Source organism: Excalfactoria chinensis, chromosome 17 (assembly GCF_039878825.1).
Source record: "Excalfactoria chinensis isolate bCotChi1 chromosome 17, bCotChi1.hap2, whole genome shotgun sequence".
Classification (NCBI taxonomy): domain Eukaryota; kingdom Metazoa; phylum Chordata; class Aves; order Galliformes; family Phasianidae; genus Excalfactoria; species Excalfactoria chinensis.
Window position 1 is genome coordinate 9,543,749 of NC_092841.1, and position 25,120 is coordinate 9,568,868.

Consider the following 25,120-nt stretch of genomic DNA (forward strand, 5'->3'; position numbering starts at 1 on the left):
CCCCACAGCTCCCTGCTCCTCTACCCAGTGCCCCAAATCAACCACTTCCTCCAGAAAGAGCAGATGTGATCGTTTATTTTGGGTCCCTTTGAAAGTACCATCACACTGCTCCTTCCTTTCATGGCTTCGTGTGCTCTCAGGCCCACATGCGTTCCTCTGGTGAGCAGGGGGGGTGGCAGCTGCCCGGTCCCATCCCAGCCGTCCTCCATCGGGTGCCGCTGGGAGCATCGGACGGAGCAGAATGAGGGAGCAGGAGGGCAGGGCACAGGGATGGACGGGGACGGCTGCAGCTTTCAGCTGCCCCAGGAAGAGTCTCTGGCTTGTGATTAATGGCAACTTAGAATTGGGTTGATTTCATTAAAAATAATAATAATAGTAATAAAAAAAAAAAAAAAGTAAAATGCTGCTGCTGCTATCTGCAAAAGGAAAGAGAAAAGCCTGTCAGCACCCTGGAGGTCCAAGACTGAGCTGTGCTAGAAGCTGAGAAAACAAGCATGAAACACACAGATTTGTGAAGGATGGGAAGCAGAAGGAGCACAGTGGCTGGGATGTCAGCAGACGTGACAGCGGGGACACCCATGCTAATAACTTCAGTTCACCTCAATGGCAAGCATGCAGGCCTTCAAACCAAGCCAAACAAACTCTGGAAAGGCCATAAAGTAACAGCTCCAACCCAGATAATGCAATCTCCAAAGATCTCTGAAGATCTGAAGCTCCTGGGGAAGGATTGCCAATGGCACTTGGGCAGCGCGCTCAGCCTGCTCCCACTGGGAACCATCATTACTTCTTTCACAAGGTGAAGAGTCAAGGCAAGCGTGAGTGTGGCTGGAAATCCTTGCTAGGGGACTCAGAAGAATCAGACCACAGAGCAGTTTGCATTCATAAAGGTTATGAAACAAAGCAAGGACTTCACATCCTGCCCAGCCACAAGGGCTGTTGAGTAATGAACTAATGCTATTGCCACCTCTCTGAACTCTCATCATTTCCACGCAAGCAGGAATTTGCCCACACACAGAAGCACTGAGGTTACCTGGACTCCTACTTTTCCAGGTGAGTTGAAAAGCAGACCTTACATTATCCAAATCTCCACCCGCTGAAAGGTTTAATTGCTCAGTGGCCCCATCTCCTACTTACAGTTCAGTGTCTACAATAACATCTGGCCTCTCCAGAGTCTGCCGTCTCCTCTGGATGGCATCCACGATCTTTTTCCTGGGGCCCAACGGGATGTTGATGCTCTTCAGGTCATTGTCTGAACATAGCATGAGGGCCTCCAAGTCGATCTTTTCCTTCTTCAAGATAGAGATGAACTCAAACATGTGCAGGGAAGCCAGGAAGGTCTCCAGGGGGCTGGTGTCTGGTTCATCATCATCGTCGAGGCCCAGCTCCACCTCGTCCCAGGGCAGCTCCTCCGCGTTCCTCTCCTGCAGGCTGTTGGCACTGCCAATGCTGTCGTTGAGACTTGGCGAGCGCTGCAGGCGGCTGCGCAGTTTGACACCCAGCCCATCCGCGTTGCCTTCCCCCGGCACGCCGGCGTCCTCGCGGCCGATCCCGAAGAGCCCGCTGCTGACGTAGTTGCGCCGGAACACCATGGTGCCCAGCCCGGGGCGGTTGAACAAGGACTCGTGGCCGGAGTCGGTGCTGACTTCCGAGTGGGCCGAGTCCATGTGCAGGCCCGGGTCGCTTATGGCACGGGAGACGGTGTCCTCGTCGCTGAGGAACATGTCCCGGATGTTCCGCCGCGTCCACTCCTTGGGGCTGGCGTACGTGCCCTGCTTCACAAACATGACGTCGTTCCCCAGCTGCAGGCCGGACAGAGAGCGCACGCTTTTCCTCCCATCCTCGTAGATTTTGAACGTCCCATCCACCTGCTTTTTCTTCTCCAGCTTCTTCTGTATTTTCGTCTTTCCCTTGGCTGTGCCATGGATGGTGGCTTGAGAGTATGGCAGAGAGGTCACCATGGACATGTGTTGGAACTTCTTGCTTAAGGTGCTACTTGAATAGCTGGAGAAGCTCATGGTGTCTGAATTATCCAACATTTCCTTTCTGTACCTTTTCTCCATCCTTTCATGGTGCTTCTTCTGCAGCTTCACACAGTCCTTGATCCTCCGCTCGGCGTCCCGGAACGCCTTGTCCTTCAGCTTGCTCACCAGCTTGGGGTTGAGGCTGCTCTGCTTCGCAGCAATGGAGTCCAGGTAGCGCACGCACTCCATGTGCCCCTTCATGGCTGCCATGTCCAGCGGGGTGTGGTAGTCGTTGTCCAGGCACCAGATGTTGGCCCCAAAAGAGATGAGGAAGGAAAGGCAGTTCAGGTGGCCATTGGCTGCTGCCAGGTGAAGAGGTGTGTTCCCCCAGATGTCGCATTTGTCTGGATCCCCCCTGGAGAGCAAGGAAAAGAAGTCATTAGCACACTGCCCCGACTGGCAGGCTCTGCTGGGAGATGTCCTAAAGAATGAGCTGTTGAAGGCGTGCAGGGTGAAGCAGCACCTGCACAGTGGATCTTTTTCTCATCTCCCACAGCCTAGTTTTGAGTCTTTTGATGGAGTGTGTAATGCCATGGAATCATGTGCCTGACAGACAGAGCGTCAGCAATTCCTATGACTTGAACTTAGAGCTCAGGAGATTCGTGTTTCTGCATCAAACCAATTTTTGGGGGAAGACAGGCCAGGTTCTGATCAGCCCAGGCTGATTCCAGCTCAGGCCTCAGAGTTTCCAACCTCAGACATACCACTGGGCGTTATGCAGATGCCACCTTCAAGTCTTCAATCAGATTCCACAGAGGGACATCCCAAAGTGCCCCTTCATACACCACAACCCCAGTGGGACTCCATGACATCCCACCATGACAGGAACGCCACCACAAAAGGGCCGCCCCATCCTCAGCACAGGCTCTGAACACCGTGCTGCACCTCCCTGCCATCCGTGCAGGGGGAACCCAGAGCAGCAGGGCACGACTTCAGGAGGGAACGAGGGCAAGGCTGTGGCTCTGCCTTGGGGTTGGGGTTCTGGGGGGGTTGCCGTACCACGCGTGGTTTCGATTGCACGTTGGTATGAGCACATCCTAAGAATCCAGTTTCAGAGAAAGTGCAGATAAGGTTTCTGCACTCCTCAAGAGTTGGACGTGTGATTAACGCCATTAACGTCTCTTCTCACATCGTGCCCTGTCCCAGCCGCACTGCTGGGGCACAACCTGCCCACACCTCCTGCCTCCCCTGACGGGACAGACACGAACACGGGACTTGGGAGACTTTCATGGTTCTGCCGTTCCCCTGTATCTATGATCTGCTGAAACAAGAGATGGCTCACACCCCTGCTGGCACCAGCTTTCACTCGAGCGTGTGTGCTAATGATATGCAGCCAGCAGTATCTGTCAACAGAGCACTCTCCTTAAGAGCATGGATAAGGAAGAGCTTTCTGTGAAGGCTGCATGGCTCCGGGCAGCTCCTGCCCCGTTCCCCTCTGCCCTTCCCTATGGGCTCAGTGGGAACCTGGCGCTGTCCCTTCACCATGAGGCTCCCATTAAGCAGCAGCCCAAAGGCTCAGGACCGTGTAAGGGAACTGAGCCCCACAAACCCTACAGGATTTATGTATTCAGAGCTTTCGACATCTCTCATAGAAGCAGAGAAAGGCTGCAAAGATGAGGGGGCTGAGAGGAGGAGGACAGGGAGTCTGCGGGGCTGAGGGAGCCCATCAAGGCACCAGGAGAGGTCCTGCAGCAACGCCGAGCTCCCAGGAGCAGCAACTCCCCAGCCCTCCCTCCCACCCCTGTAGTGACATGTCCAGGCTGGGAAATTCATGGGCAGGATAAATATTTGATGATTTGCAAGAGAGGAGTGAATTATTGATGCAGCTGGATTAAAGAGCCAGCGAAACTGGAACTGCTGGGGCTGGTGGTGGGGTCCAAGGGCACGAGAGCGGCCGCACATGTATGCGGATCTGAGATTCGGACGGGCACTTGGCAGTGGGCTCAGATGGATCAGCCTTGCCAGCTGCATGGAGGTGTCGCCATAACGTACCTCACATCCACCCGGTTTGGGTGGCAAAGAGCAAAGCCAGAAAGGTCCCGGGGGATTCACACCTGAAGGTTCACTTTGCTCATCCTTTCATTGACTCCGAGAATAAATGAGGGGAAAGATCACCAAACCCAGCTTTCTCTGCACATTTCCACTGGCTAGAAGCAAAACTTATAACGCAGAATTAGATCCCCAGGTGCTTTGTCCCATTAACGTCTGCCAGAGGCATTAAAAACGAGGAAGGAGCAATGCTGACTCGCAAAGTAGACGTGTTTGATCTGGATAATAACCAGCCCTCCCCCTGGTGGGTGCCCGTCTGTCCAAAACTTCCCCTCCAGGGCACTGCGCATCGGCAGATGCTGACTGCAGGTCCACTAAGTGGGAACACATTTTAATAACAGGTGTGAAACACGGAGTTTCTCAGCTTCAAAGTGGTTTTGAGTGCTGAGTCAACTCCCATAATGATCGCTGTTAAAAATGCTGTTAATTGAGCTCCCTGGGTGGATGTGTGCATCTCCTGAGTCACCGCGTTCTCTCCGTGACACGCACGCTCACTCCCTTCCTGCTGGTTTTCCCCTTCCCCTTCTCCCCTGGGACCCCAATTAGCCTGGGACCTGCTGGCACTTACACACGTCCTCCCCTGGCCACATGTGCAGAGTTCCTCCATAGCAAGGGGCTGGCTCATGGCACACTCAGGTGTGGGAGGAGTGGAGCCTCTGACTGGGATGCAGAGCAACCCTGGGTTCTGCAAAGCAGATGGCAGCATGCAGAACATCATTCACGGCTTGAGGAAAAGCCAACCGGCTTCAGGGCGATGATGTAAGCAAAGCTTAGAAACAAGCAGAAAAATGAGCTTGGGACCCAGCACGGAGCCCGAGGTGCTGCACTGCAATATTTGCTGAGTCAGGGATTCAGCTTTTGTCCAATGGGTTCAGGTTCCACACAACCCAGCACCAGATGCTCCACGTGAGGCTCAGCTCAGGGCTGTCTGCGGCGCTGGTCGCACTCCATCCCACCCCTGTGCTGACCCCTGAGCCACGATGCACAGCACTGCCTGTGGGTCTGTGCAGCAGAAAGATGTACCCTGCAGCCCTGTGGGCTCCCCCAGGGCAAGGAGGTTCTCCCAGCAGAGCGCCTCAGCCCCTGGAGATCTGGAGCTGAACTGACGCCCATCACTGGCACAGCAATGCATAACAGACCGTGCTGAAGAATGGCCATGTCTGAAAATCTGCAGCACTAAATGCCAGCCAGCCTCTTTTCCCATCCATTGTGTTAATTGAAGGTTTTTTTCCTATGCCAGAGCCCAGCCAGGAGGAACAAAAAGGCTTTTTGTGTCTCTAACAAGAAGGATGAGCACTGCTGTCCTCTCTGCCCATCCCCTCCAGCAGTGGCACTGAGGCAACAGTCCACTGCAGCATCTCTCCACTGCCCAACACTGCTTTGGGGCACTGGGCTCTCTCAGGTGCCCCCAGGATCCCAAATCTTCCCTTGCTCTGCACCGTTTCCCCTCCCCAGCACTCCTGTCTGGGAGTTTTTCCATTTCTCAACACGGGATGGAGGGATGAGGAGGTTTTGCTGCTGTCTGCGTGGTGCTGGGTGTGCAGAGAAGGACGCCTGCTTTGCCCTGCCATCCTTCACCTAAAGGGCACCGTTCCTCTGCCGTGCTATTTTCCCTGTCAGCAGCAAATGTATATTAGGCCATTAATTAATCAGCAGCCGAGCAGCGCTCAGACAGATCCAGCAGGATTTAATCTAATGTGAATTTATAAAAGAGGCTCCCATGCAGAATTGTAACCCTTGAGCTTGGTGGAAGGCACAGATGTGTGGGTCAGCACCGGGCAGGCTTTGGACCCAACCCCCTTTAGCATGTAATGTGTGACAGAGCTCTGCCTGTAAACACAGCCCTTGGGCCAAAGTGAACCAAAGCATCTGGAGATACAGAGCCCAAAACAGGCACAGCAGAGATGCAGCAGATCACATACAAGAGAGCAAACACAGCCCAGGGTGGGCGCAGGCAGGGAACTGTCATCCTGGGAGCTTACAGATGCCTTTAGATGAGATGTTCAGCAAAGCTGTACAGAATGAATGCTGACGTGCTCCTGGAGGAGGTGAGGGAGAACAGAGGAGAATAGGAAGGAATCAGGTGCAGCACACCTTGCTGTAGCACAGACCTCGCAAAGCTTCACCCCTACACCAGAGCACAAAGCCGTCCTGGTACCATTTCCCTCCCTCTGTGCATCCACGCCAACAACCCTCAGATCTGGCAGCCCCTGCAGGGCTTAAATCTGCCCCCAGTTAATCTGCTCCTCGGTTTCCTGAGCTCCAGATGCAAACCAGGCTGCTGGTGGGACACATCCTGATCTCGCTTTGGGTAGGACAAGCAAGTATCACCCACTGCCAGCTGGCACAGCGTGCATCCCTCCTCCATGCAAGCATTTTGTGGGACAGGAGTACTCGTTGTCTCTGTTCCCTCATTCAGGGGGGCTGGTTTTGTGGCAGTGACCCAGTGTGCCAATGTTTCGGCTCTGCCTGTCCTTACAGGACCTGACTCAGGGCTCCCACAGGGAGACACAGCCCTACATGGGAGCTACAGAGCAAAGGGTTGGTTATGGGGTCAGAGAAGCTGGGAAGACCCAGAGAGGGCTTAGGAGAAGAACAACAAGGAGAGAAAAATAACAAGTAGGGGATAGGAGTGAAGGCGGTACGGACAGCAGCCATCGCTTTGTAGGACAGCTGCACAAGGAAGGGGAAAGCCGTGGTCTGCACTACCCTGCGCAGGGAACCGCGCACTCCCCGGCACTCACCCTCTGCTGACGATGAGGCGCAGGGCGTCCAGGTTGCCATGGTAGGCAGCCCACAGGGTGGGGGTCATGCCATCCTCGTCCGGCGAGTTCAGGTCCTTCTTGGTGGCTTCCTTCAGCAGGTCCAGGTAGCCGTCCCGGGCCGCTCGGTGGTACTGGTCATTCATGGTGTGCAGCGGTCCTCGGGGGAGCACATGGGTGCACAGGGGGCTCAGGGAGCAGGCATGGGGAAGGGGAGCTGCCAGGAGGGCCCCGTCACCTCGTGCAGCTCTGCCCTTAGCAGGACACCTGAGAAGCGCAGGCAGGGAGGCAGGGACTCCTTCCAACCCAGACACGCTCTCCAGGGCTTCCCCTGGGTCCTAAACATCCCCTGGCACCTCCGCTGGCTCCGCGGCGCAGTAGAAGCTTCAATTAAGCAGCATTGCTGCACCAGGCTCAGCCAAGTGCTGTGGATGCAGGGTCACCCTGAGACAGCTTGCCAGGTCTGAATGTCTCTAAACAGAGCAGGCAGAAGGTATTACGGGCTGAGTCTTGCCTGGTGCTCCACACACCTGTCTCAACACGGTCAGCAAGGGCTGATGAAGCAGCAGTGGGAGCTTAGCCCCACCACAGCGGGGACATGGAGGGACCCCAAAGCCACCCCTGCTTGTGTCTGAGTATCACCAAATTTCTGCAGGGAGCTGCTCAGAACCAGGGAATCTGCTCTCACAGGATCCTCAGGGGCACCCTCTGCTGTTGGGAGGTGCCAAGATGAGCCCGGATGTTGCCCAAGGCACGTGGCTGTGGCAGCGTGTTGTATCACCAGTGAATCCTAACCCCTGGGCCATGCCATCAGGGAGGAGGAATTTCCTGCTGCTCTCCATGCTGAGCCCCAGCGGTGCCCTGTGGCAGCGGGGTTCTGTGCCAGCCTCGTGCCTGGCTGCAGGGGTGGCACAGGATGGGCTGGGAGCAGGGTGAGAAAGGGAGGGCAACCCAGAGCAGCACCGGGTGCAGTGATTAAGCATGGGGTGATGGCACCGAGTCCCACCCCCAGGTCCTCTGCTGCACAACCATCCGTCATGGATGCGCCGCACATAGAGGTATTTGCTGCCGGGATCCTTCAGGTGAAAAGCAGCCTAGTAATGCCTGCAATTCATTACTGAGGTTATTTAATGATTCCTGCACTATTACTTGCTACACTTGTTATTACTGTGCTCTGTGGTGGCTCCCACGGGAGACCGAGACTGTTGCCCAAGGCAGGAGATGCTCCTAACTCTGTTTCTGCTGTCGGTGCAGCTCCCTGCGTGCTGCACTGTCCCCAGAGGCATTGAAGGCCAGGCTGGATGTGGCTCTGGGCACCAGAGAGAACGGCCCCGGTCGGCACAGCCGCGGGGTGCGGTGGCAGCCGGTGGGTGGCAGCAGGGAAGCGGCACCGCCGTGTGCGCTGCGCCAGGGAAGGAAATCTCCCGGAGAGGTTTTCTGATCGGGGAAAGAAAGCCGTTCTGCGCTGCGTCTCCTCGTCTCCTTGCTGGAATAGAACAGCAAAGTCACACACAGCCCCACTGCGGGCTCCCGCCCGCCCCAGTCTGCTCCCATCCCAGTCGCTCTGTGTGCTGGGCTCGTTTCTCCTTGAAACGGGAGAGGAAAATCTCCCAGCGGGCAGCGAAAGGCGATCCCACCCTGAAAGGCAGCGCGCCGGCAGAGGGGAGCAAAGATTCCCATCCCCAAACGCTGCTCCACTTTTGTGCTAAACCTTCATCCTCATGGGCGTCGTGGGACGAAGCTGAGCTGCCCTTGGCAACGAAAAGCTACAAACACAAATTTCTTCTTTTTCCTTAAAAACATTCCTGTGCAGGGCAGGCTGGGAGCGCGCTGAGGGGAACGGCACGGGGTGAGGCACAGTGTTTGCTGTGCTCAGTTAACCAGAACACCAAGCCCAACTCCGTCAGCAAAAAGTTCATCACCTAAAGTGTCTCCTCTCGAGGCATGAGAGATGCTGCGGTGCAATTCGTTTGGTTTGGTGGCTTTGCTCTGCCTATGGCAGCTGTGACCCTGCAGCCGAGCGGTCGTGCCACGCTCAGCAGTGCTCTCACCTCATGCCCTCCCCAGGTAAATAACTCTTATCTCCTCATCTCTCATACTTCCCCAAAACCAGCAATTGCCCAAAATGGATCATGTGAGTTTCCCTGAGAAGTCCACAAAGCTCTGCTGTCAGCACCAGACATGGCATAAATCACGGAGACATCCCAGCGGGTATAAATTCTTTGACTGATTGAGCTGCAGCAACGGGGAAACCTCTCCAGCAGCCCGGTGAGAGCAGAGGTTGGATTCCAGGCAGCAGAGCAGGTTGGTGCAACGAGCAGTTTGAGCAGTCGCTTTGCTTTATTTCAGGCTTTTCACAGGGAATCGAGGTGCAGGGCCTGGCACAAGAGGCGCACAGAGGAGGCTCACGTCACTCTTGCAGGAACTGCTGCAAACCACAGTGTGATGTTCTGAAGGCTCCCAGGGTTTTCTCACCTTTCTCAGCCTTCTCCTGAGCCAGAATGACGTTTTTTCTCCGAACATTTAGTGGTTGGCATGCAGAAGTCAAACCACGTTGGACATTTGCCCTGGGATATTTGATCTTGGGAGTGCACTCCTAGTGCCTTTCCAGTATCTTACATCAATAAACATCGGTATATACGTTGCATGGCAAATTAGGCATTGCTTTGTTAAACAGACCTGTTATCTGCCCATGCAAAAGCATCTTAAGCAAGGGGAACCGGGAAGAAGCAGTATGAATATAAGCTCATCCCTCTTCTTCCTCTTCCTGTCTCAGATTTTGCGTTCCTCTGACACTTTCTCTCCTCCTCATGCCATGTCTCACGCTGGTCCAGCCCTGGGCTGTTCAAAATGAAGTGACCTCATGCTCATGGTCTCTCCTCCCAACAGCGCTCCCCCCCAGCTGAACCATGACTGAAGAGCCCATGCGGAAGGACAGTGAGATCAGACGGTCCAACTCCAGCATGGGCTGTGGATCCAAGGATGACAAAGCCAGCCTGGCTTCCAGCCAGACGAGGTCCCTCAGCCTGCAGCCCCACCAGCCCTCTGCTCCAGGCTCCAAGGAAGTGTGGAAGAAGGGTGGCCGCATGTTCTCCATCCTGCTGGCCGTGCACTTAGCCCTGCTGGCTTGCACGCTGGTGAGCAGTGGGGCTTTTGAGAGAATTGCCGTGCACGATTACGATGTCTTTTTCCTACTGACTGTCATGATGCTGATAGTCATCATATGGATTATCTTCTACCTCGTCAGCACCTCCCGGTGCCCAGATGCCATCCTCTGCAAAGACTCCCATGCTGGACCCATCTGGCTGAGAGGTAGGACCTTGGGGGTTCCTCTTCTTCCTTTCATCCAACTGCATTAGCCTGTGTGTGCAAACATCTTCTGTTTGGTTCTGGTTCTTCAACAGGAGGCCTGATCCTGTTTGCCATTTTCAGCCTCGTCATGGATGTGTTCAAAATAGGATATTACTCCAGCTTCTACAGCTGCCTGTCTGCAATCAAAATAATGTACCCCATCGTGCAAGCGATATTCGTGGTTGTGCAGGTGAGATGGCTGAGCTGCCCCGGGGAAGAAGCTCCAACCCCAAAGGAATAGTTCAACAACTGAGGTGGGAATAGGGTTTGGGCATGGGAAGAGCAGAGGCAGTGGGAGTGGGCAGGAGGAGCAAAGAAAGAACAGCCAGCATATGAAATGGCCAGGACTATGGGATAACAGCCACAAAGTAAGAGATCCCTGCTTCAGAATGATGATTTTCTTGCAACTAAACATTCTTGTTTCTCCTCTTGTCCTTGCCAGACATACTTCCTGTGGATCTCTGCCAAAGACTGTGTCCATGTACACCTGAACGTTACCAGGTGAGCACTGCTGCTCTTTGATGCAGACGAAGGAGGTCTCTGCAAACCTCCTGCATTCACACAGCTGAGAGGCCACAAGGGAATAATCCCATCTGCCCTAATGCTAGCCCAAATTCAACCTGCTGGGTTATGAGGCTTATGACTGATGGACTGAGCAGAGCTAGAATCCAGTTCAAGGATATGAGCGTTGCTCAAACAGATTAGTATGAAATAAATAATTAGTGCTGAGTAAAATCCTTCATAGCTGACTTTTTCCTTCCTGGGAAAGACAAAGTTGCAGTAGGTAAGCCTCAGGTTAAACAAGAAATAAGATCTTGTCCACTTTTGCAACACCAGACACCAACTGAAACCCATTCATCCATCCTGTACTGAGTTATTTCAAAACCAACAAGAGGATTTTGGGCTTTGTTAATTCTCACAAAGATGGACACAACGTAGGAAGAGAGTGAGAGCAGCGTAACAAAAGTTTGCAGCCCTGACCATTAAAGCGTCCACAAACCTCCTCCGGCAGTTCCTGCAGCCCCTCTTATTGTTTGCACATCTACTATGCGGATGGGAGAGATGTAGCATAGAGCCATTGCCTTAGTCTCATCATCCCCTTCTTTCTGCAGGTGTGGCTTGATGCTAACTCTGACCACAAACTTAGCAGTGTGGATGTCAGCGGTGACAGACGAATCTGTTCACAAAGCGCATTCAAAGCTGAAGAAAAATACAACAGAGGAGCTGTTCAGGTGGCTCCTGAAAGGTAATCCCTACATTTGTGAACCAGCTGGTCCAGGGATTGATCTGAAAATCAGGTTTTACCCATTTTCAGAAGGCCCATCTAGAGCCGCTATGTTGGCAGCCAAGCGGTAATGTTCATTTCCCAGTGAATAGATGGAAGAGTCAGGAAGGTGGAAGGGTTTGGACGAGTGGAATGGGAATGAAGAAGGGAGGAAAAGAAAGATCTAACCTGCTGCCCGTCTGGCTCCTTTGGAAAAACATGAATACCAGAAAGCCGAAGCAGATGTGTCCTTGTTTCCAAAGTGGTCACATTCTTTTGTTGGCTTTGTTTTCTGTGACCCAAAGTATTTGGTTCTTTGGGGCTGCCAACAAGTGCTGGCTCCCCGCCGTAACACCGCTGTGTCTGTGCTTTCGCCTTCTTTCAGTGGGAATGAGAAGCGGCTCGACAGAAGCGTGCAATTGCAACAGCCAAATCTGCCAGATCTTCAAGAACGGCTACTTCTGGCTGTACCCCTTCAACATCGAGTACAGCCTGTTCGCCTCTGCCATGGTTTACGTCATGTGGAAGAACGTCGGGCGCTTTATAGACCACCACTCCCACCATGTCCAGCACCTGAAGTTCAAGCTCTTCAGAAGAACCTTCTTTGTGGGCATTGTGCTGGGCCTCATCATCCTGGTGAGCGGCTTAGGAGTCCTCATCGTTTATGAGGTGCAAGTAAATTCCAGCACTGAGCCCAGCAAGAAGAGCCAAGCCCTCACCATGTACTACGTCTTCAACATTGTTTGTCTGGGCCTGATGTCCCTCGTCTGCATTGGAGGCTCTGTCATCTACCGCTTTGACAAGAGAGACATGGATCGGCACAAGAACCCGACGCGGACGCTGGACGTGGCGCTGCTGATGGGGGCTGCCCTGGGGCAGTACGCTATTTCTTACTACTCCATTGTAGCCATCGTGGCCAGCACGCCCAGGGACGCCATCAGCGCGCTCAACCTCACTTACGCCCTCCTCATGATCGCCCAGCACACTTTCCAGAACATCTTCATCATTGAAGGCCTTCATCGGCAGCCCCCCAAGGAAGACCACAAGCACAGCTCGCACCAAAAGGAGCTCTATGGTCTCACCTTTGTCAACGTAAACGCGGTGTCCCTCCGGGTTCCCGACAGCGGCAGCACGTTGGCACCGAGCACCACCCCCGGCTCCGATGGCACCCATCCTTCTGACCTCGTGCGGTCCCTCACGGCCCCCAAGAAGATAAACTGGAGGAGGAAGTTCTTAAGGGAGATCTCTATGTTCCTCCTGCTGTGCAACATCATAGTGAGTACATGCAGAGAGAAGAGCTCCTCGGGGTGGGGGAGGAGGGAAGCGAGCACAAAGGAGAAGTATCTATGGAGGAAAGGATGTGCCCACACAAAAGCCATCCTTTCCCCGCTTTCACTACACAAGAAACAGACTTATTTGTACCTGTGAGAGCAGGCAGCTGTAATTCCCTCATCACCTAAAAGAGCAGCTGCCCTGGAGTTTAGGTATTTTGGGCTCTGCTGACAGAGGCTGCCCCTTGCCAACAGAATATCAGCAGTAACATTGGTGTGTGCAATAGAATCACTCCCAGTAGTTTCACTGAGTACCAGTAGAAATGTAGAATAGCTGACTAAAGGCAATAAAATGCTTTATATCCTTCTCTTATTTGCCCAAAGACAAGATGTTGGGTGGATCCAAAGAAAGCCTCTAGTCTGGGGGCTGAAACTAAACAGTCCTCAGGGTCGCTTCCAACTCAAACCATTCTGTGTTTCTATATAGAATGACCTGAGGTAAAGCGTGGGTTTTCTAGAGAAAAGGCAGCACAGCTTTTCTCAGTACCCGCAGCCTGGAAGCCCAAGCCTGGCCACCTTCAGAGGTGCCGGGCTGCACACTGCAGCTTTGCAGGGCCTCCGAGTGCCCAGCTGGTCACAGGCATCGTGTCCTCAAACCAACTGTACGTATCAGCAGACAAAGAGCAGCCTGATGACTCCCACACAACCAGATACGCAAGTGGCTGAGCCTGGTTTGGTTTGCACACACAGAGCTGCTGCCAGCTCAGCCCGCTCACACCTGCTCCACCCAGGAAGCCGCTACCTGCAGGCACAGCGTGCCCAACCACGTCCTATAGCGAGGGCTTTGGCACTCAGTCTGAGGCACAGATGGCAGTTCCCCTTCGGGCACAACAGACCATACCTGATCTCAATGCCAACCCACACTCCTGGCACACGCCCAGGATGTTCTCCTCACCTCTCAGTAGCCGTCAGTGCAGGTGGGTGCTGTGCCATACGCCTTTCTCACTGCGGTGTCTTCTCCCATTTCTCAAACAGCTCTGGATCATGCCAGCATTTGGTGCCCGGCCCCACTTTGACAATGACACAGAACTGAACTTCTATGGCGATTCCATGTGGCCGGCCATTGTGGACATTTGCCTGCCCTTTGGGATCTTCTACCGAATGCACGCAGTGGCCAGTTTGCTGGAGGTCTGCATCATGTCCTGATGAACTCTTGCACAAGGAAGATGAGAACCTCCTCAACCCACCCACCTTCATCCCCCTCAGCTGGGAGCCTGGCCCCACATCCCGCGGGCTCCTCACCGACTCACGTCCTCGCACAGTGCCGGGGCATTTCTGAGCTGTTAGTGAGGATCATCCCAATATAGCTCCAGATTTTATTTTTGCTACGTGTGTGTGGATGTGCACCTGAGTGTGTCTGAAGTTCTCAGACCTGAAAGGAAAAAAGAAAAAAATAATGAAGGAACCAGAGTAGGATGATGGTAATTACCCTCAGCTCATGCACAGAGAATCACCTTCCTCCCCAGTGCCCGCTCACCCCACAGCACTGCTTTACTCTCCCAGGAGCGCTTGGCCCCATGGGGCAGTCGCTGCCTCACAGAGGGATCGGCTCAGGGGGGAATAGCAAAGGAAAGGAAATCACTGCAGCTCCAGAACTGCCAGTCAGAATCCACCCCCTGCCCTGCAGAGATGTGAACAAATCACTGCGGCCACCAAAGGCTCTGGGAACACTTTGTTCGCCCTCTGCATCACCCGTCCCTATTGCCCACACTGAGCCCTCCCAGCACAGCCCTTCCCTGCAGAGCAGGGTGGGATGCTGCTGGCTGCACTGCTGATGGCTGCACTGCTGCTGGCAGGGCTGAGCACGGGGCTGCCCTGGCACTTTTCCCCCCTGATTTTCCTGAATCAGTGCTCACGAGTCACAGAGATCATAGGGGTGAGGGAGCACGATGACGAGGTCTGTTTTTCTTTACTTCTTTTTTAATAGATGATTTTTTTTTAAATAGCTGAACCTTTTTGTACACAAAATTATTTATTGATTTTCACTGTAATGCTCAACTCCTGGAGGGACCCTCTGTGCCCCACAGTGCAGAAATCACCCCAAATCTCCCCCTCCAGCTCCTGCACCCTCAAGGTAGGACTGCAACGCACTGCCAGCCTTGGAGGATTAAGGGCGCACGCACATAGCCCCAGCCTGCAGCTCTGGGTGCCTGCAGCTCTGTGGGCTGTGGCATCACAGAACGGGTTGGGATGGAAAGGACCTCAGGGCAGACCCCATTCCACGACCCAGGGCTGCAGGCGGTAGGAATGGGCTCACACTGCAGAGCTGAGGGCTGCCCACACTGCCCGAAGGTGTGTGCCCAAAGGGCACAGCTGTGCTTCGCCTGCACCCCAACACACCCACAGCTCAAGTTCAAATAAAGAGTGCTCCAGAGATGGCAGAGATTGAGCCTTTTCTTACCACTGTGTGTGTCCATCTGCCAGAGAAGATACAAAATAGAAGAGATTGCGATACCTGGCATTGAGCCGAGTGCTTTTCCAACTTCCCTGCCCAGGGACCGCCTGGATGCAGCTCTTCAGGTGGGTCCTTCCCTCCATGGGCCTGGGAGCCGCCCCACTGCCCCTCCCAGCCCCACAGGCTGGCTCTTGTATCAGCATCGACCTGGTAAGGATAAAATCTCTGCCCAGAAACCTTACCTTTACTAAAACAAGAGCCCGCTCAATTTTGGCTGCAGGAGCCGTGGGTTGTGGCAGGAGTGAGACACGCACGGTGCACTGACATCGCTCCTACACACACCCTTACTCTGCTTTACCCCACACTGCTCAGGGGAAATACCACCCACAAGCACAGCTCTGCTCCTTGGGGGCACAGTGGGTTTCCTCCATCACAACACAGGTTCCCCAGCCTTGGTGCAGCCCAGTAACTGCTGGGGCTGAATGAGTGCAGGGAGAGACCCACTGCAGCCCCCAGGCACAGAGCCATAGAATACCTGGAAACGCAGGGATGTCATCAGTCCAGAGCTGCTCTTTCCTTTGTGTCAGAGCTGCTGTGTCCTTTGCATGTGTTTCCCTGGGACAGATGCCTGCAGAAAGCACCGCTGTCGGCTCCTTCTTCCATACCTGGAGGTGGGGAGATTGAGGCACCCAAAAGGGGAGAAGGACATTCCTCCAGGCAGCTGCTTAAGTGGCAAAACTGAAGAGCTGCAGGAAAGCAAAGGGCTGCAAAGGGGTTCTCATGTCGTGTGAGTTCGGTGGGAGCTGAACCCACCAACACAAATCCAGCAGCCCGGGGTCAGTGCAGGGAGAGAGGCAGCAAAGAGCAGGAAATCAAAAAGCTCTGCTCCAAAAAGAGCAGGGAAGGTCACAGGAAAGGTCACGGGATACAACCTGAGTCATCATCCCAGTGCTGCCACAGCTTTCCATCCCCTCCTCTGCTTCTTAATCATCTGTTATTTGAGGGTGCGTTCTGTTTTATTAGGGGAAAAAGAAGTCGTTTATCGGGGTGATTTGCTCTGAGGCGTGTCAGAGACAGGGGAGGAATCCAAGTTAATCATTGCTGTCCGTGTGGAGCTGCAAGTGGATGCGGCCAGAAGCCCCAGGGCAGGGGTTGATGACGGGGCTGCAGCACACGGCGGGGCTCAGCCCTGCAGCAGGAGTGCAGTGGGGTCTGGGCAGGGCTGGGGCAGCAGCCTGCAGGGGTCCTGCCGTGCTCAATCTCCCACCAGGAGCACCCGGATTGCAGGGGAGATGCACACAACGCGTGAGGAAAATGCAGAGCTGAGCATCACCAGCACAGAGCCGCACGGGCTCAACCTGCCCACAACCTGCCCAGCTCTGCCAGTGACCCAACGGGTGCTCACCCACCGGCCCCGCAGGAGACGTCACTGTCATGATTATCAGCAGAGGGAAAGGAGGAAGGGTGTGGGCTGGCCGGGAGCCGCAAGGCAGCAGCATTCCTCTGAAAGCCCTTGGGCAAACACAGCCGCTGGGCACCAACCTCCTTCCTCCTTGGCTCCTGTTTACAGATCCGCTTGGCCCAGCCTGGATGCTGTTAGTGCTAAGCGCACAGATAACGCCAATAATAAGCACCTTGTTGATAGCAAAGGGGCAAACATCGCTGATAGAATTCAGCTGCTTGCCCTCAGCTTCCCAGTAAAGGCAGCTGCTCCCACACGGTGATTGGAACCGCCTGGGACTGACCCAGTCAGCTCAACTCATCCTTTTCCATTCAGCCCCGCTCCTTACTTAACGACTGCATCTCTTGGTTAAACTTGGCTCAATACATCTTATGTAAACATCTGCCATTCTGAGAATCGCAGAATCATCTGGGTTGGAAGAACCCTTTATGGCCACCCCCCCCCACTGCCCACATCCCTGCAGTGCTCAGCTCCCCCTCCGCATGCCGCCACGTCGCTGCTCTTTCCAAGAACCATTTCCTAACACTGCAGCTGAACCTCCCTTGGCACACCTTGCGCCGCTGCCTCTCACTCTGTCACCACGGTGGTTCAGCATGGAGCTCTGATTGGAGCTCTGATTGGCAACCCACACCTCTGAGTCTAACTGAGCCCCAAAGCCAGAAGACACGTCAGGCTTTGAAGTGCACCTCCTTGTAGCCCTGATGCACAGCCCTGTAAGGAAAAAACATGGGGACCCACCCAGCACCGGTGTTCGCCTTTGGGCCCTTCTTTAATGGAAGAACCTCTGATTTCAGCCAGTCTTCCTGACCCCAGGATACGGACTCCTGGCTTCCACTTCCCAGTTCAACTCAACTTAGGCTGACGAGTACCAAAAAACAGCCAGATTTGCTAATGCCTCACATGCAAGTCATCGGCTTTGCTCAACAGAGCGCCCAGCAAACAGCTCTTGGGTTGTGACTTGTGGAGTCACAAAGTGCTGCATCAGATGACAGCATCCCGGCGCTGCCCCACGAGCCGAGGGTTGGGTCAGGCCTTAAACAGCACCGCTTTACCGGCACAGCTGAGCCACCGCGGCTGCTCTGGCACACGCTGGGCGTTCTCACCTGGAAGCACTGGGCCCCTTTTGCTCTTGTTTTCCATCCCTTTCGTCACATCCCGGCGCACGATAACCCGCACTCCCCCACCCACTCCACCCGCTGTTGGGCTCTCGGAAGCTTTTCCCAGCTCTCACCTCCCAGCTCACGTGTTCGGCAGCTGCAGGAACCGCAGTGCTGCTGGTGGCTCATCCTGGGACACAGCAGCCCCTCTCCTCGCACTGCGCCGGGCCCAGTCAGAAATGCCAAACCTCGTTTTGAGCCACACAACCAGAGCCATCAGCTCACCACAAATCCCAAGGCAGAAATCAGTTTGCCATGCGACACGAGGGGGAACAGAGACGGCACAGCTTGGACCCAGAGCATCCCCACCCCATGGCTGAGCCCATGGGGTTTGCATGTGAGGGTCTGGTTCTGAGGTCAGCACTTACAGCTCAGAGCCATCCCTCCCAAAGCCTCTCTGCCAAAAACACTCAAATTGGAGCAGTCCCCACACTTTGGCTGGATGATGAACTTCGTCTTTTGGAGCAGTTGGGGTACCTGTGTAAAGACACAAAGTAGTGGTAACTGGAGAAAAACCTTCAGAACTGCCTGGAAACAAAGGAGTGGGGATGGTGAGTGGATGTTAGCCAAAGCTAAGTGCTCCCATCTCTGCAGCCCAGAACAAGGCTCACACGAGATTAGCCTTCAACTTGCTCAAGCCATGGCATGAATTAGTCACAGCGGCTTGTGGTTTTACCAGTTGGCACATCCTGTGCCAAGGCTGCTGGCATGGGGCAACCCAGCAGGTGCATAAAGGAGCCGTTCCCCATTGGCTGCCCTTGTCAAAGACAAGAGCGTCTTGCTGACTAATTAATGTAATGACAATAATAGATCCAAAGTAAACAAGGTGGAAAAAGAAAATCAATGGGCTCAGAGCAGAGGCCACACTGAGCGGGGAGCAGCGCTGCCGGCACCTCAGCCCGGCAGGAGAGGCACAGAGCATCGTGGCAGCACAGCTGGGAGGTAAGGACAGCTGGGACGTAAAGGAACAGCTGGAAGGTAAAGACAGCTGGAAGGTAAGGACAGCTGGCTGCTCACAGCAGCGCAGATTTCGGGGTATGGGGCCACAGCAAGCAACTGCCGTGCACAGCATCACCTGGGCACTGGGACTGGCAGGATGTTCTCCCTTCTGGTTCTGCTGACATCCTGGGCTCTCTGCTCACTCTGTGCCCCTAGAGCAGGGTAGGAGAGGGGAGAGCTGTTGCTTCTACGTGAGCCAAACAGGAGGAGAGTTTGGGAAGCAAAGAGGGAAGGGTTTAGGATCCATCTCCATTAGCAGAAGTGCATCGAATCCCCGCAGACCAAAGGCAAACAGCACCTCGGTGTGCACACGAAGGAAGAGGGAAGCGCTGAAATTTCAGTCCCTTCTTAGATAACTTCTGCCTCAAAGTCCCAAGACAGCTGCACACAGTGCCCACCCCAATGCTTCCCCAGTGCCTTCAGCACAGCTACTGCCCCAAGCAAAAGCAGCTCCCATACCCTGACCCCATGGGGAGGCAGGTCAGCCCCATTGCTGCTCATGGACATGGATCACTCTGCCACAGGCAAATCTTCTGCTGAGGTCTTTCCCAGTGCTGCACAGAACAGCGTCCAGGCTGTGCCCATTTATCTGAGCCAATCCCTCAGAATGCTCCGGGTCAGCTCGTGGCTCTGTGCTTTTTGCTCTGTGCTTCGAGGAGAAAAAGATAGAGAACCAAACATTAACTCTGCTCTATTCTCAGGCTCTGGAAAGTGAGGTAGGGCCTTTTCCTTGCAGCTTGGATAAACTTACAAACACTCTTTATTCTATTCCCTCATCAGCTCTGTCACAACTTCAGCCATACAAAAGCCCATAGGCACAAGGACGAGGTTGACCCCTCCAACCTGAACCAACCAGCTCTGAATTTGAAAGCAGGTCTGAGCTTGCTCTTCATTCCTACCTATAAATCTTGGAGCAACAGAGAGGAGGAAACCAGAACGAGGGGCTGTGCGTGAAGGTGAGAAAGGTGAGGATGGGAAACTCGGCACCTCTGGTCCCAGCAGCTCCCAGTGCTGGTGGGGCAGACATCAAATACCCATTTTAACAGCCGTGTCTATCGACGTCTTTTGGCAACGTGACCTTTTCCCCGCTACCCTACAATGACTCTGTCCCCAAATGCCAACCCCCATCTACTCTCCCGCTCACCCAACTCCCTCTGTAACCTTCCTCCCCCTTTAACCCTTCTCTGCTGCAGGTGACCCACAGGCAGCCATGTCAGGCAACAAAGCTTCCAAGCAAAAGCCTTGCCACCACTGCAACAGCAGGTCAAACTCGGCCCTGCCAGGCACCTCCACGATCCACTACGAGAAGTCGTGGCTGTACCGGCACTGCTCCCTGCAGCAGAGGGACAGGCAGGCTCAGAAAGCGGGGCAGCTCTTCTCGGGGCTGCTGGCCCTGAACGTGGTGTTTCTGGGCAGCGCCTTCATCAGCAGTATGATCTTCAACCACGTGGCCATCACGCTGGCAGATGTGTGGATCCTGCTGTCCATCCTCAAGGTCTTGTGTCTGAGCTGGATTATCTACTACCTGCTGGGCACCAGCCGGCAGCCGCACGCCGTGCTCTACCGGGACACCCACGCTGGGCCAGTGTGGATTAGGGGTAAATCACCATCATCCCATGCCTTCCCCTTTCCTCCCAGCACTTGGAAAATACAGAAGTTATTTCCTTGCCACTAAGAGTGTGAAGCCACAGAAGGTGGAGTCAGGGCTTTACCAGGGCAGAGCTGGAGCCACTGGGAGGAAGCAGAGCAGCCAGGAGAGCCCTGAACTCAGCTGTCCTCCATCCTTGTCCTCCATCCTCCCGGGCAGCCCCATGCTGTGATCCCTTCCCAAAGCTGCGCTCAGCATCCCAGCACTGCAGCCCCGCGCTGCCCTCCTTCCACAGCGCAGCACAGCAGAAGGTTTCTGCCCTGTGAGTCACATCCCAGTGTGACATCGGCTTCCCTGGGAGCTTTCTCACACTTTGTGGGATGCCACTTTTCTAAACATCCCTGCCTCTGTCTATGAGGAAGATTCTAATTAGTGCAAGCCTTGATAATTAAGTGTGGAGAAGTGAAGGGAAGAAAGCTGAGAGCTGCCTGAGGACCTCATACAGAGTCAGAGCGGGGATGGAGGAGCAGCAGAAGGGTCCCAACCTCTGCAGGGCGGTGATGCAGAGCCTCAGCCTCACGTTCACCCCAGGGTATTCAGAAGGTAGAAACCATCACCTGCCATCCGCTTACCTCAGTCACTCCAGAGTGCACAGAAAAGGCTAAAAACTGCTCCCACCTGCTGTCCAAGCACAGGAAACACCTTGCATTGCCCCAGCACCTTACACCAGGCAGAGCACATCACCAGGCTCAGCAGCCAGGCTCCCTTTCTCCCCTTCTCTCAAAATCAGGTCTCCAAGCAGACAGCAGCCCTGCTCAGATCCAGGAGTCCTCGCTCCCATCCACCCCTGGGTGCTCCACGGACTCATCTCTGTTCACTCACTGCTGCTTCTGCTGTTCCCGCAGGGTCACTGCTGCTGTTCGGCACTTTCAGCATCCTCCTGAACGTCTTTCAGATCGGCTACAGCGTCATTCAAATCAACTGCAAATCCAAGGTTGAAATTGTGTTCCCCAGCATTGAAATCCTGTTTGTTGCCACCCAGGTAATGCACTTTCCCCCTTCCTCCTGTGTTCTCTGTTCTATTGCTGGGGTGAGCGAAGCGGGGATGCTCAGGAAAGTGAGCGCACGCCAAGTGTTCTCATAGGCACTGAAGTAGCAAGGACCGTTTCAGTCATTACCACGTGCACACCTGATGTGCCAGGTGGAGAGACAAAAACGATTAGGAAAGATGCCACCCAGCTCTGTGACACATTGCAGCACCCAGATTGTTTTGTTTGCAGCAACAAAACAGGGAGAGAAAAGAAGAAACTTCCCAGGAATGTCTTTGCACCTGCCTCCCTGCATGCAAATACATCCCCAACAAAACCCTTTGTGTGCAGGAGCATCTCACAGGCAGAATTCCCACCCTCCTTTGCCATGGGTGCAGGCACACGCGTGCTGGAGCCACTTAAGGATGGCAGCACACGTGCCAGTGCTGCTCAGGCACACAACACGTCCTGCCAGGCAGCCACTTGGCTCTGTGCTGCCCATCCGTGCCCCCACACCAAGCACTGTTGGCTGCACCCAACTCATGCTGTGCTTGTCGTTGATCTGCAGGCATTTTTCCTATGGCATCACTCTAAGGACTGCATTCAAGTTCAGCACAACCTCACCAGGTATGAAAAGGGGGGAAAAAAAACGTCTGCTTCTCTATAGAAGCTCTTTCTTTCTGTTTGTTATCCTCCTCATCTCTGCTAGACCTTCACCTGCCCTGACCCAGAGGGCACAAACAAGAACCAGGCCATGATCAGACTGGACTCATCCTCCTTCCATCCACTCCAGCTCTCTCCTTCAGTTTGCACTCACGCCCTCAGCTGCTACAAAGCTCACTCCTCTCTCTTGTTCCCAAACACCCTCCCACTGCTCAGGAAATGACCCCTCCATGGGGATGGCCTCCCTGCTCCCATCACCAAGAGATGCCCCAGCCTTCCTTCCCACAGCTGCACCCAGGTCCAGGCTGGTGTCACTAGTGAGCCTGCTCTGCTCCTCCACAAATAGGAAAGCCATACACCACTGCCCATACACAGAGCAGAGCCAAAAGCACAAGGTTTGTGCACATCCTCACCCATGAAAGCAAGAAGCAAAGGGTGGCACTCCAAGGCAGGTGGGCACACAGTCAGGTCATAAACCGTCTCCACAGGCAGGGCTATAAAAGCACCTTTCTGCTCCTCCAGGTGTGGGCTGATGCTGACCATCGCCACCAACCTTCTGCTCTGGCTCCTGGCGGTGACCAATGACTCCATCCACATGGAGATCGAATCCCAGCTGCGAGAGGTGGAGCAGCGCCTGGCAGGCAAGGCTCCTTTCCCCACATCCCTGCTCATGTTGGGCTGACGCGGTGGGCACAGCAGTCCTCAGGGATTCAAACAGGACAAGCAGCTCCTCAGAATTCTGAGGCTCCCCCATTATCGGATGTTGACCATCTCCCTCCTAACAGCTGCCTTCCTCTCCTTACATCCAGGCAATGAGACAGACTCGTGCACATGCCCAAACACAACCACGTGCAAAGTCTTCCAGAAGGGCTACATCCTGCTCTATCCCTTCAACACCGAGTACTGCCTCATCTGCTGCTCTGTGCTGTACGTCATGTGGAAGAACGTGGGGCGACGCATCAGCCACCACCACATCGCTCATGTCAAGCCCAAATTCAAGCTGCAGGGGGTGGTCTTTGGGCCACTGCTGGGTGCTGCTGCCGTAATCATTGGGATCTGTGTCTTCATGATGTACCAGATCCAGGCCACGGGCTCAGCCCCTAACTACCAGGTCTTTGTGTTGTATTATTCCTACTACATCGTGCTCCTGCCCCTGATGTGTGTGGTTGCAATTATTGGGACAATCATCCATACCTTGGAAAAGAGGGAGCTGGACACACTGAAGAACCCAACCCGCAGCCTGGATGTGGTCCTGCTGATGGGAGCAGCCCTCGGCCAAATTGCCATGTCCTACTTCTCCATTGTCGCCATTGTGGCCACCAACCCCAGGGACATGCTGAACAGCCTCATCCTGTCCTATTCTGTCCTCCTCATCTTTCAGTACATCACCCAAAACATCTTCATTATCGATGGGCTCCAGCGGCAGCCATTTGTAGCAGCAGAGGCCCAGCACACAACGCACGCTGGGCAGCTTTCCACGGTCCCAGAGCTGCCTGGTGAAGGGGTGAGCACAGCAGGCAGCAATCGGGAGCGCTCACAGACCTGTCCCAGCAAGGAGGATGAAGTGAGTGAGGAGCACAACCGTGAAGCCCAAGAGCAGAGGCGAGTGAGCGTGCTGGAGCTCGGGCAGGAGTTCCGGAGAGTTTCCCTGTCCTATATCCACACCTACTCTCACCTGAGTTGGAAGAGGAAAGCATTAAAGGAGATCTCCTTCTTCTTGGTTCTTTGCAACATCATAGTAAGTATTGCTTTCCTTGCTACATCACAACTTTGCTAACTTGTGATACCGAGACAGACGTGCGCCTTTCTTTGGGCCGCCGTTCTGACCAGGAAAGCTTTGTCCACCAGGATTCAGCCTTCTGGGCAGTTGAGACAAGGCTGCTTTTTTGTTAATGCTCCACTCCTGGAATTCCAGGCTCCCTCTTTTACCTCAAACATGGCAAGGCTTCCAGGCAATGGGAAGGAGGCAGCCAGTACATCCTTAGAAGCCAGGGAGTTGTCCGACTCACTAAGGGTGCTCCATGAAATAGCTGGGGAAACACGAGGAGCCAGCAGTGGGTCCTTGTAAGCAGGTCTCCAGCATTGGAACTCACCCGATAAAGCAAACTTTGCTTTGGAATCTTCAATCAATATCAATTTTCATTGCAGCTTTAAGAAAGGGAAAACAATTGGCCAAGTGAAATTGTGTGCAAAGATGAAGCTGCCTGGGGCAGAGCGAGATCAGTGCTCGGTTCCCAAGAGTTTAACTTTGTTAGACTTGTAGCACAGACTCAGCAGCACGACTTTCCTGCTCTTCTCATACAATGAAACCCCTCCGATACTCGCAATATTCCTGCAGTTCCTTGAGCCAGCACTGAGATAGCAGTGCAAGATAACAGTCTGCCATCCCCTGACGTGTGTGCTGTTGTTTTTTCCTTACACTTCTCCAGCTGTGGATCATGCCCACGTTTGGGGCTCACCCCGTGTTTGAGAATGGGCTGCAGAAGTCGTTTTACGGCTACTCCACCTGGTTTGCCATCGTGAACTTCGGCCTCCCTTTGAGCGTCTTCTACCGCATGCACTCCGTCGGGGGGCTCCTGGAGGTGTACGTGTCAGCCTGAGCCAGCTGAGGCTGCGGTGAAACGGGGCTGAACAAAGAGGCAGGAAGCAGCAGCGATGCACGTGGAAGCTTTTCAGCTTTTCCTCTCTGGCTTCTGCTTTGACTTCTCCTTGCACAACATCTCCACGAGCTTCCAAAGAAAAGGAGGTTTTGTGTTGCTGCTTTTTTTCTCCAGAGAGAACAGGATGAAAACTCATTAACAAGCTGCATTACTGCTTTGCAGAAGCATGCTGGTACTTCTCAGTATCTGCCAGTGGATGCTGCATAAAAAGTGGGACTTTACCAGCTGCTTCTGAAATCTCCCAGATAAAAGAATGCAAGAGCAGCAAGGGCTGACCTACGCTGCACATAAGGTCTAAACGCAGTCAAGGACCACCACAGCCTCACCGCTGCTTGCCAACCACCACCCACAGCACAGAAAGGCCCTAGAAGCACCAGGCCCTCTAGAAGC

General features: G+C 54.2%; 3 protein-coding genes across 3 annotated transcripts; 2 read left to right on the top strand and 1 right to left on the bottom strand.

Moving 5' to 3' along the window:
* Positions 1–439: 439 nt before the first annotated feature.
* On the bottom strand, positions 440–6,978 carry USH1G (USH1 protein network component sans). Its single transcript, XM_072352051.1, has 2 exons — positions 6,815–6,978; positions 440–2,376 (listed from the first exon to the last, which is right to left on the bottom strand). Exons 1-2 carry the CDS (start codon positions 6,976–6,978, stop codon positions 1,131–1,133), a joined length of 1,410 nt encoding a protein of 469 aa, XP_072208152.1. The 3' UTR covers positions 440–1,130.
* A 2,763-nt stretch (positions 6,979–9,741) lies between these two features.
* Positions 9,742–13,924, top strand: OTOP2 (otopetrin 2). The gene is made up of 6 exons (XM_072352089.1): positions 9,742–10,144; positions 10,237–10,373; positions 10,626–10,684; positions 11,296–11,429; positions 11,833–12,722; positions 13,754–13,924. The coding sequence occupies exons 1-6, from the start codon at positions 9,742–9,744 to the stop codon at positions 13,922–13,924; spliced, it is 1,794 nt and encodes a 597-aa protein (XP_072208190.1).
* A 6,077-nt stretch (positions 13,925–20,001) lies between these two features.
* OTOP3 (otopetrin 3) lies at positions 20,002–24,670 on the top strand. The gene is made up of 6 exons (XM_072352032.1): positions 20,002–20,389; positions 21,285–21,421; positions 21,976–22,034; positions 22,593–22,711; positions 22,880–23,808; positions 24,500–24,670. The coding sequence occupies exons 1-6, from the start codon at positions 20,002–20,004 to the stop codon at positions 24,668–24,670; spliced, it is 1,803 nt and encodes a 600-aa protein (XP_072208133.1).
* Positions 24,671–25,120: the final 450 nt, after the last annotated feature.